The 12,124-nt window shown below is 36.0% G+C and overlaps 1 protein-coding gene across 1 annotated transcript; it reads left to right on the top strand.

Annotated features, from left to right (window-relative positions):
* Positions 1–8,451: 8,451 nt before the first annotated feature.
* On the top strand, positions 8,452–10,428 carry LOC137744923 (putative WRKY transcription factor 17). The gene is made up of 3 exons (XM_068484743.2): positions 8,452–9,368; positions 9,776–9,901; positions 10,018–10,428. The coding sequence occupies exons 1-3, from the start codon at positions 8,620–8,622 to the stop codon at positions 10,166–10,168; spliced, it is 1,026 nt and encodes a 341-aa protein (XP_068340844.2). The 5' UTR covers positions 8,452–8,619; the 3' UTR covers positions 10,169–10,428.
* Positions 10,429–12,124: the final 1,696 nt, after the last annotated feature.

Below are 12,124 nucleotides of genomic sequence, written 5' to 3'. Positions count from 1 at the left end.
CACAATATTGTATTGCTAATGACAAACATACGCATTGAGAAAAGCTAACTTTTACATAATTTTAATCAGTTTTGATCTCATTTATTGGCATAGTTGTTTGTTTCATGGAGTATAATCATCACTTAAAAGCTTATTCCATGTGTTTCTAATTTCATATTGGTTACTGCTTAATTTTAGGCTCCAAATATTAATTTCCATATAACTGTGGATGGTGGTGATATTTGTCAAAGCCACATATCAACGCCGATCATGAGTGAATGGGGTTGATTGGGGAGAGTGGTTGAACCCATGATGAACTGCCTACATATCCCTAGGAAGGAGAACCAAATCGTGGGAGTAGTTTTAGAGAATGAGTGGTAGTGTGGTATGTGCTACATCGTGAATCATCCTTGGCGAATAGCCTATGACGGAGCGTTTAGAAGAAATGATTGTCCATGAATATGTCTACGCGTAGATGAACAGCATGTGGATTATATAAGCCTATGTTAGGCATGTATGGGATCGTTAGAGATATCTCATAATTGTTATTAGATGATCGTAAAGAATACCCAAGTTAGGGTTTATAACTTTATATAGAGATCTTGAGGGTTCTGATAGGGAGAGTAATTCCTATTAAAGCGGGAAAGTATATAGGCAAGTGAGATCTTTAATAGGCTTAAGCCTAATGTGCCCATATCGGATCACCTAACCCTTACACAATCCCGCCTAAGATGCTAGACACAACTGTGATCACGTGATGAGGGCATTCCAATCATTTCGACCACCCTACGCGCCATGTAGCATGGGCTTAGAAATTCATGGTCCCACCATTTATATCCTAAATAATCAACCTTGTGTCAATAAATGACGTAGAAATAGAAGAAAATTAGATGTAACTAAGGTATTCTCAAGCTCTTCTTGTCTTCATTCTAACATACACAATGCAATATTTACATATATTTAATACAATTACTATCTGACGGTCATATATATAATTAACGTGACATAAATGATTGTGTTTAACACAATCACCATTTGACCATCTAGACGATGATTGTACCACACACATACAAATATTGCAGTCAAATCCCAATATTTATGTCCTATGAATTTGGTTATTTTACAAAATCCATTTTAGTCAAGATACCAGAGTCCAATGGTAAGGGTAGATAGAATTATAGATAAGAGTAGAGTCATTAGTCAAACAGTCCATTACAACCAAGAAAATATCCATTCCGGCCCTCTTAACGAGCAAAAAAAATCGGTTTGAGACTAAAATAAAGGATTATGGAGTGCTTATTCCACTAATGGCCAGCTTTCACAAGGTGGTGAGGTTTGTCACAAAAATTATACAATATGATGCCGATCTGGAGAATTCAACGCCTACCAAGATGCTAAGAATCATATATTATTGTATAATTTGCACGACAATCAAATGTTATTTAAATTAATATATATCGACATGTTAAATGTCTTGAATTAATAAAAAAAATCAATATTTAATTCAATGTCCAATTCTGTGTGAACTATAATTCATATAAAAAATATAAACTCAAAGAATCAACTAGGATGTATTGACTCGTAATTATATTATTTATACAAAAGTCACATTGCTAGTTGGATGATATCTTCAAGTACTCCAAAGATAAAAGTTAAGAAGATTCTTTTAAAAGTCGAACTCTTCATAAATTTTCTATCATCTAATTTTTTTGATATACTATTTTATAATATTAGCACGAATGCTAACATTAAATATGAGGTACATAAAGAATTTTACTTTGCTTCCTAACTCTTGTTATAATCTATGGAAAAACCTTGTTATAATATATTATTATCCAAGACAACCCATTTTGTTTGACTTTTCTTTTCCTTCCCTTAAAATTATGGTATGGCGAATAAAATTATGGCACTATTACGTGTGCACTATCTCTTCGAGTGCGAGGAGCATCAAATATTGAAGAGATAAGAATTTGGGATTTTTTTTTTTTTTTTTTTTTTAATACTGGCAAAGAATCAAATCCTTTGCATATCAAACGTGTCCGCACTGAATTTTTTTTTTTTTTTTTTTAATACTAGCAAAGAATCAAATCCTTTGCATATCAAACGTGTCTGCACTGAATTTTTTTTCTTTTTCTTTTGGGTCGTCTTAATTGAATAATTTATATGCAAAAGTCAAATACAAGATGATCGATTCTGATTGAGGTTGAAGAAATTTTTTGGAGTTAATATGACATTAACTTTACTTCAAATGTTACTACTCATTTAGAGATTGTTTGTAAGTGATTTCAAATGACTGAAAATACTTTTGGTAATATTGATTTTGGATTTCAAAAACACATTAAGTATTTTTTGAAAGAAACATCAAATATATGTTTTTTGCATAAAGCACTTATTGTGTTTTTCTATGATCCGCTTGGATTTTTACTAAAGATTAATTTCAAAAATATTTTCACCAAAAGCACCTTCAGTCATTTTAAAAGCAATTCGAAACGATCACTAAATACATTCACAAATAAATTTCATAAAAGAATATTATATCTATATTTATTTTTAGGCTTGTTATATTAACACTCTATGTATTGTTGAATACACCCTACATACTTACTACACCTCATATTTGCGTTTTCAATTAAAATTTATCTTAATACACCCCATATAATTCATCATGATACCCTCACATCCTACACTCTAAACATACACTTTGTATTTTCTACACCCCACATTTTCTACATACACTTCACGCTCTTCACACGTAGGTGCAAGTGAAAGATCATGAAAGTATCCTTCTTGTTCCAAGATCATGATCTGTGTGCAGAGAGACATATGGAGAGAACCAGAAGGTATGTCTAGCTCTTGGGTGCCTATATTGCTTTAATAAACAGCTCACAAGAGACAAACGGAGCAGAACTAATTCGGTATTGTACAAGGTGGTTTAAATGTTAACAGTGCTCATTCATCACATAATTCAATGGTCATCCCTGGAAACATTTGAGTTAAACGTAATTCATGTTTGTCGTTTATTCAAGTAGCTGAGAGGTGTTCCTTGAACGATGAAACTTCAAACAGACAGGGCAATCTAACTGATCAAAGGACATTTGTTGATGCACAAAATCGGTGAGGACTTTGGTACAACAGAAAGTGTGAGGTTTATGACCTTCGCTAGGTTGCTCTGGTCATTAGTGTGGATAAGTATGTAAATGAATAGAGATAGGGAAGCAAACAACACAAGATGTACGTGGTTTACCCAGATTGGCTACGTCCACGGAGTAGATGAGTTCTCATTAGTTGTGAAGGGTTTACACAAATACATAGGTTCAATCTCTCTTTTAGTGAGTTCTAGTGAATAGTTTAGTACAAATAACATTAGGGATTATTGTGGGAGAATGATCCCCTTTTATAGAAGAGAGTTTCTATCTTTGTTCTGACATTGACACGTGTCGTGTTGTGATTGGCCTCTGATATCGACACGTGTTGCGCTGTGATTGGCCTCTGATACCGACATGTGCCGTGTTGTGATTGGCCTCCTGGTTAGAGGAAAAGTCTTGTGGGTCTTTGACGGTATGCTGTTGACCGGTGCTTAGCAGTTTCGGGATTGGTCAAGTATGATACAAACAACGTTGAAGATTCGAATCAAAATGAACCCTAATAACACATCTCGGAAGAATGTAGCAATATATAGTGGTCTTGGACTTGGCTATCCATCTTCATCTTTGGAGAACAGCCCTGAGGAAAGTAAGGAGATGTTTCCTCAATCTCAAGTGATTGTGGATGACTCTCCCACTAACATTAGTTAAGTAAAATATTTTAGTGCAGTTTCTATTGCTGCAAATGAATCTAAAATGATATGTTGCATTGATGGGCGCTGTTTATGTTTTGTAACAAGTTATGACTTTCTTCCATGTTTCTGGAGATGCATTAATATCATCACTTAATGGCAGTTTTCTTTGATTAATAAGAAAGTGAGAGCTTTACCAACAAAAACTAGCGCCTTCATCTAAAGGTCATCAAGAATATTCATCTTTTTCGGAGAGTATAAGAAGATAAATAATCTTGGGATATTGTTGACCTTAAAAATTACAAAGCCTACGTGGCGCGCAGGCCGAGTAACTAATAAGCTAACTACATTATTCGGTTGAATGCAGGGCGTGCCAACTCGTCGGCGGAGCTCGGCCGAGGAGTAAAATTTGTTGATGTTATGTTGAGTGCGTTGCTGACTTCTTTATCTTGCGACCGCAACCGAGGAAGGAACAAATCTCGGCTTTTGGATTCTCAAGCCTGAAGACAAGGCTGTTAGTTCTACGAAGTTCACAAATCGTCGATGCCGGATTCGATCACAATGATTATATTTGTGAGAGTATAAGCACATCGAATCGACACCAGACTGTACAGACATAAGTATTCAAAGGTGATGGTGAATGTGGTTCGGCCGTCAGAATGTCGAACTCTGAAACTCACTTGTGAGTATCCAATTATAAAATCACTCGGCGTTCAATGCGCCGAATGTCGTAACTCGTAACACCTTACTTCGCCAAAAAGGCTAATAAGATGACCTCTGCTAATAAGGATTCGGAAACCCTTCTCGACCGAGACTTTGATAGGTAATCAGTCGCCCTCAATGCAGTGCTATTTATTCAAACTGAAAATGCTCCTCAGTCGGCTGATTTTACGGCAGCAGTGTTGTTTATCCAAACTGAAGGTGTTCGCCGATTGCCTTCACAGTGCTGTTTATCCAAACTGAAGATGTGTCGGCGGGAAAAAGAAAATAAAAAATCTCAAGATGTTTGAGAGGTTTTGTGTAGGTCAATTATGTGTTGAATTGGAGGGCCCTTTTTCCGTTGCCATTGCATCTGTATTTATAGGAACGAACTGCCTCTCCCTCAAGTTATAGCCGCATCACACGATTCTTGGAATATTACTCCAGGTAAAATAATCATCACTTAATCACGCTGATTATCCTATACGTGCAATTGCATTAGGATAATTGTCCCTCATCACTCATCGCCCAACTAGAAGTCATCACATGCATCATCATAGAATTCTAAATTGCACGGAACGATAGATAGTCATTATCATCACCTCCACACGTTAGCCAAAGATAGAATCCTAATAGAACTCTATACTTGCTGCATGCAAAATTAAAAACCGCCACCTCATCCTCCATTGATAGTGATAATCCATGTGCATAGCAAGCCTGTAGGTCTTTGGCTAATCCCAAAAACCATTCTGACCACATCACCATTTCAATTTCATCTTTATCCCATGCATAGATTAATTGCATGAAATTAATCCAGTAGTAGATGCATTGCCGTATGCCGAATATCTCCAATTAATTTGAATTGTAGGTTAGAGATATTATTTGCATCACGTTTAACAAGAGAAAAACCAAGATAATTCACTATTAAAAAATAATCATAATATTATCTCTTAACAATAAAATTATCTTAATTTCTTCATATATATGACGGTGTGAAGCTATGGTCATTCAACGGCCTTAATTGCACGGGCCGATGGTGTAAATTTGGGTCCAAACAAATATATAAGTTAAAATGATTTGGAGAGTACTTATAAATTTTTTTTCTTTTTAAGGTTGAAATTATCATTGTGTAGTAGGTTAAATAAGTTATCTAGTATTAAATTTAATGTGAGATGTATTCAACAATATATGAGGTGCTAATAAAAAAAACCCTATTTTTATTGATTTTCCATCAATATCCATTACATTGTATGATAACTCAAGAAGGGTGCTTATTTAGATTTTGTATGATAAGATCAATATCTTAGAGGCCCTACATATTGGAGACCATATCAATCAATCGTGATGAACTAAAAAAACATATACCCATCACATGATATATTTCTGGCATGGACCCTTGAAATTGTATATACACTGCGTATGAATTATTTATAGATATCAGTTTTCTATGGTGTGGGAGTGTCACATGATTGGTTTTGGATCATAGTACTTATTTTTTCTTGTGTGAACATAAGAATTTAACGCGAATATATAGATTAATCAATAGACGCTAGCAAAATCTCAATACAATATACTAAATGAGCACGCATGGAATTATACATGTACAAGTAGTTAGTCAATTTTTTTTATACAATGATATTTGACATTAAAGAGTAGTGAATTTGGCTAAGTGACTTAATTTAGTATCAAATCATTATCTACTGAAGTTTAGCATGAGATTTATAAACCTCAGTATCAAAATGTTTTTCAAATGGAGCAAAAAATAATTATCAGAGAAAGAAGAGTAAAAGTCAATGAAATAAGGCCTAGTTTTAGCTACACCTCATGAAACTCCATTTTAATCTCGTTTTACTCATGTAACTTAAGTGTCGCAACTTTACTCCTTGAAACTTAAAATTTGTTTCACTTTGACTTGTGGACTCTCTCTTCTCCTTAAAACTTATAGGTCATCTCCTAATACATATGTGAGACCCAACACCCAATAAGACTATATCACATGTGTAAAAATTTGATTATAAATCTCCATTATGCGTTAAAATTCAACAATTAGAGAATGTTAAGTTTAAAAGGAATTGAAGACAAATAAAATAAAAAGATATTGACGAACGTAGCGCACCCAAATCAATCCCACATAAGAAATTAATAGATATAAGGCAATGTGGAACGAATTTTGAGTTTTATATAGACGATTTTTGAATTTCAGATAGCAAAGTGAGATCAAAAATCGAATTTCAAGAGCAAAATAGAACGAACTTTGAGTTTTAAGAAGTAAAATAATGACTTTTGAATTACACAAAATAAAGTTAGATTAAAATTGAATTCTAAAAGACGTAACTAAGCCATAAAAAAGAACTCAATGGAGTTTTCACGGAAAAAATAAAACTACTTGAAGTATTCGTCAACTCCTATACCATGCTTTGACCAAAAGAAATAAAAAAAAACTCCTATCCCTTGATTAAAACGTTAGACAGTTCAAAGAATAATGGGACGTGTCAAACACGAAATACCAGCAAAACAATTTTTATAAGAAAAGAAAACGATTAGTCAATGATTTTAAATAAAAGAGAAATATTTTAAATAAAAGAGAAATATAATCTCCACGTGGTCTTTGGTTCAAATTCCCGCTCCCTTAAGTTATGTTCATAACTAAATATGAGTTTGTGATTATAACTTTGATGGGATGTTTATTTAATTAAAAGAAATAATATGATTAAAAGTGGTCGTAGGTTTAATTTCTCGTCTTTTTAAATTATGTTCGTTTGTGGGATTGGTCTTTTGCAATTTCCAAGTTGTACTATTTAGGCATCAATATTTTTATGTTTGCATAATTTTGCAAAATATGTTGAATTCTTGGTCAAATCAACTATTTGAAGTAAATTGATTAGTGTTGGCTCAAGTTTTACCAATTCAAGGCACTAACAACATAAACATGTTATTCATTTTCCAAGAGTTGGACAATTAAGCTTTGATTGGTTTGACTTGAATATGCATATGGTCTAAAGTTTCTAGTAGGTACTTATAAATGGATCCCAAAAATGTAACTATGTTATGATGTCACAATCACACATGTAATAAGCTTGACAGTATAATTAATGTCCTAAATTACAACTATTAGGTTGGTACTATTTGCTCACCCTCTTTGTTTTCTTCCGTTAAATTTTTTATGTTATTCAATTTAGTAGTTAATAATAAACATGATATGTGGCTGTAAGAGAGATAAGACCTAACCGGATAAATGATTCTCTTTTTGGTACAAATCCGGATAACCCTTACGATAAAAATTGAGCCTACAATTGTTTCAAACATGAAGAGTTTTTGTCAATTCCTACTTGCATAACGACCTTTTGTAAAGTCTTAAACATTGTGAATAGAAATATACCAATAACAGTTATTACTTATAAAGAAAGTTATGAAATTTAAAGACTCCAATAAAATCAAAGTATTGACTTTATTTGTTATGGAAGACTTTTGAAGCATTCAAACATTGGGATTACACGTTTGATCTTCAAATCAACCAAACAGTACAAACTTTAGAAATCCAGGAAGATTTTCTTAAAATGAGATTATCTGTAATTCTCAATTATTTTAAGTTTTTTGCACATCGGTTTTTTTTATTTGAACAAATAATATTATGTACCTTAAAAAGAAGAAGTGGACTTAATATTACAATAAACTAGCAATAATATTGTTCAAATTCGTCAATATTAATAAGAAAAATATGCTAAGAACATTTAATGAAAAATGATCGATATAAAATCTAACTTTTAAAAGAATCTCCTTAATATTTTATGGCACAAACTTTATTTAACTCCAAACACTGTCAACCTTGGCCGTGGTTATTTTGGCCATCACGAGAAAATATAATACATAACAGTTCATAGTTGTCGATGACACGGCCACGCTGACATTTCCTCCCTCCGTCCCCACTCCCGGTCCCAAGTGTGTAGAAAATTATTTAGTTTAATCAAATCTCATCCCAAAAGAAATCTTCAAACCCCCCTCAGCCGTCCGATCTAAATAGCACTTTGACTCTCCCACCCTCCGCCTTTTATATGATCCCCACACCCCTCAACACCCAACCTCCCTCCCCCCAAATCTCAATTCCTCGCATGTCCTCTTGAGAGACCTCCCAACCTCGCCGGCCGGAGATTCTCGAAACCCTAACGATGACGTTGGAGCTGATGAACTTCCCGAAGATGGAGGATCAGAAGGCCATACAGGAAGCGGCATCGCAAGGATTGCAGAGCATGGAGCACCTGATCCGATTCCTCTCTTATCAGCAGCAACAGTCAAACAACCAATCGGCCCGCGTCGACTGTACGGACATCACCGATCACACCGTCTCCAAGTTCAAGAAGGTCATCTCCCTCCTCAATCGGACCGGCCACGCCCGGTTCCGACGCGGTCCGGTTCAGCCGATTCAGCCGGTTCACTTCCCCACTTCTGACCCCTTGTCTTCACAAACACTCAACTTAGCTTCGGCTCTAAATCTTACTCCGACTCCGGCGCCCGCTCAAGTGACTGTTCCGGCTATCGTCCCTCCGACTCCGATCGAGTCGAGTTTCGTCCAATCCCAGCCACACAGCATGACGCTCGACTTCACGAGGCCCAACGCCTTCGCGTCGAACCCGAAGAGCGCGGAGATTGAGTTCGCGAAGGAGAGCTTCAGTGTCTCGTCGAGCTCGTCGTTCATGTCGTCGGCGATCACCGGAGACGGCAGCGTTTCGAACGGGAAGCTCGGATCGTCGATCTTCTTGGCCCCCGCCCCGGCCGTTTCCGGTGCGAAGCCTCCCCTCTCCACGGCGCCATTTAAGAAGAGGTGCCACGAGCACGACCACTCCGACGACACGTCGTGCAAGTTTTCCGGCTCGGGATCTGCTTCCGGCTCCGGCAACTGCCATTGCTCCAAGAGAAGGTACGTGTAATTCATTACCCGCGCATTTTAGTTTACACTTCCTCTCTCCAGCTAAAATACGCCTCTCGCACGGTTACTGAGACGATAGGATTTGGCTGGTTTTTCCATTTGTCTCAACTAACCACGAGAAAATTGGTTGGACTATCCGAGGAAGCGAGTTGACTCGGACGACTCAACTCGGTTTTATTTAGTGGACCCGGCCCGTATCTGTGTCAACGGTTTAGGTTGCTGGGCCTTTAATGGTCGTAGCACGCGTTGACGCTGATACGATAAGATGTGCCTGGCGTATTGTTTTTCTCCGCGCGTGGGATTATTTAATTTTGACCGACGACTAAAGCCCCCTAAAATATTTTTTATATCTGAAATTTTAATAAATTAATTAATTGTCGTAATATTTGGTAATTCAGGAAAAATCGGGTGAAGAAAACGATTCGTGTGCCGGCGATAAGTTCAAAAATCGCGGATATTCCAGCGGACGAGTACTCCTGGAGAAAGTACGGTCAGAAGCCGATCAAGGGCTCACCTTACCCAAGGTACTTAATTTAAATCCGAGCCGTTGATTTGTAATCAAATGAAAAACCGTGAGGTGATATATGATCGGACGGTGAGAATTGAATCTGACGTTTGCTTAATTGTTTTTGTTGAACAGGGGATATTACAAGTGCAGTACGGTAAGAGGGTGCCCGGCGAGGAAACACGTGGAGCGCGCTCCGGATGATCCGGCGATGCTGATCGTAACGTACGAAGGGGAGCACCGGCATGCGCGGGAGAACGTGGGGTTGGTGTTTGAGTCAACGTGAGTGAAAGTGGGTAGAAAGAACAGAAAAGTGGGTAGAAAGAGGGATTTGTTACAGCAGTTTGAAGTAGTTGAAAAGAAGGTGGTGGAACTGGAATGGATGTAAATTTGTTTTTATTTTTAAATCTTGTAGTTTAATTAAGTGGATAATGGGAAACAAATTGAGGGAAGAATCTCAATCTGTCTCAGCTGTGTTTAATTTAACTAATTTTACTTCTTTCCAAATTATTTAATTAATTTTATTGTATTTCATTTGGTGGGAAACTGGAAATATTATTTATTTTATTGGTTAATTACACTAATATCTTACGAAGCTTATGGAGTTTTTCCAAGTCTTTTTTTACATTTAAACATTACGCTAAAAAAATTTCAAATTTTAATTTCCTTTAATGCAACTTTTTAGTAAAATATTTGCTCATAAATTTACTAATTTATTCTTATTAATTGCTTGAAACTAATTAAATAACTTTATAATTATTTATAAAGATTACAAAACATTAAACACTTAAAAAATAACAATACGGAAGCGATCCAAACATCAACCCAAGGGTTTTGATATTGTAGTTTTAATTTTACTGTTGATTCATCGGGGCCGTCTCAATGAAGCTCTTGAGTTTGTGGTCCTCGTTTTTCATTTGAGCTGTCGTATTTTAATTCATGATTTGTTTATGGGTTATGAAAGTCAAAAAAGTTGATACGTAATTAGAGGGAATCATGATGACTTAATTGAAATGGGGGACAGTTGGTGTTACAAGTCAAAAGCTCCCGTACCTTCCAAAGAAATTCTATTATTGTGGGAGGTAGTCATGAAGGCACTAAACTTTCGGATTATGTTGAAGTTTATGACGTGTTATTCAAGATTCATTTATTCCTTGATGTTCACCGTTTGAAATCATAGTTTGCTTTTTCCTTTATTAAGTTAGTACACATTGACGATTACATTATCACGTAGTGTTAATGGATCGGTTTTTTTGCCTCTAGCGACTTTTCTAGTCGGTTTGGTTCGGGCGATTTTATCTTAGTTGTTTAAAGTTGAACGCAAAATTTTACTATTTAACTATTTGAGTCGTAAACTCATTAAAATTAGAACGTAACTTGGTTGCTGAAAAATCAGCAGCAGTTCCTGCTCCTCACCAATCACAGATGGAGCAGGAATTGTTGCTGATTTTTCAGCAGCCAAGTTCTTTCCTTAAAATTATGCTTGGATGCAGTGACTTGCCCTTGCCCACCCCAAAGAATTAAAGAAAGAAGTTTTGGATGAAGAATCGGAGTAAAGCAAAGAGAGAGCTAAAGTTCATGATCACAAATATATTCATTTTAAATGTAGTTTTCTAAGGGACCAAATTGGCAACCGAATCGCCAAAGGTGGTTTGGTTTGGTTTCATAAACAGATTAATTTTGCCATGTGAAATATCAACCTAAACCATCTAATTGTTGCGATTGATTGATTTTTTTCGCGTTTTATTCAATATTTTGTCCACCCTAGGAGGTTTGAAGAGGCCATTTGAGAAGAATAGTGTCTATTTTTATTGACGATGGGTTAAATAGAAGTTGAAGCTTGTTACTGAAGCTGGGCTATATTCATGCTGGAAAAAAGAGCTGCATCGCAGACTACCAAATGGATGAAGATTAAGAAACATCTTGGGCATCATTTGGACTTCATCTAAATTAACATGAAAGGTGTCTTCTCAAGATGATGCGTAATGAAAGTTTGAAACGAAGGTTAAGGGGTGCGGCCGTAACTTTGAAAATTGCAAGGGGTGGATTGCCTCCGGTGAATAAGGCATTCATTTTCGATCTACTACACCTCAGGTTCAAAAAATCTCCCTTCTTTCAAGTAGATTAGAATAGTAATACCACAAGTAATTAAAAAAATAAAAATGATTGAGAAAATGTTTTTGAGGATGAGCTGATTCTTGATTCATGCCAATGGTGGAGCTTTTGTTGCTTATGTACTGAA

Source organism: Pyrus communis, chromosome 15, assembly GCF_041283825.1.
Source record: "Pyrus communis isolate YQ-2024b chromosome 15, ASM4128382v1, whole genome shotgun sequence".
In the NCBI taxonomy this organism is placed as follows: Eukaryota; Viridiplantae; Streptophyta; class Magnoliopsida; order Rosales; family Rosaceae; genus Pyrus; species Pyrus communis.
Note: the sequence above shows the minus strand (reverse complement) of the source record. Positions and strands in the feature narration are given on the sequence as shown.

Coding starts and splice junctions, on each gene's coding strand:
- LOC137744923 (XM_068484743.2), top strand. CDS start 8,620: ATGACGTTGGAGCTGATGAACTTCCCGAAGATGGAGGATCAGAAGGCC. Junction 9,369..9,775: donor TGCCATTGCTCCAAGAGAAG/GTACGTGTAATT, acceptor TTGGTAATTCAG/GAAAAATCGGGTGAAGAAAA. Junction 9,902..10,017: donor AAGGGCTCACCTTACCCAAG/GTACTTAATTTA, acceptor TTTGTTGAACAG/GGGATATTACAAGTGCAGTA.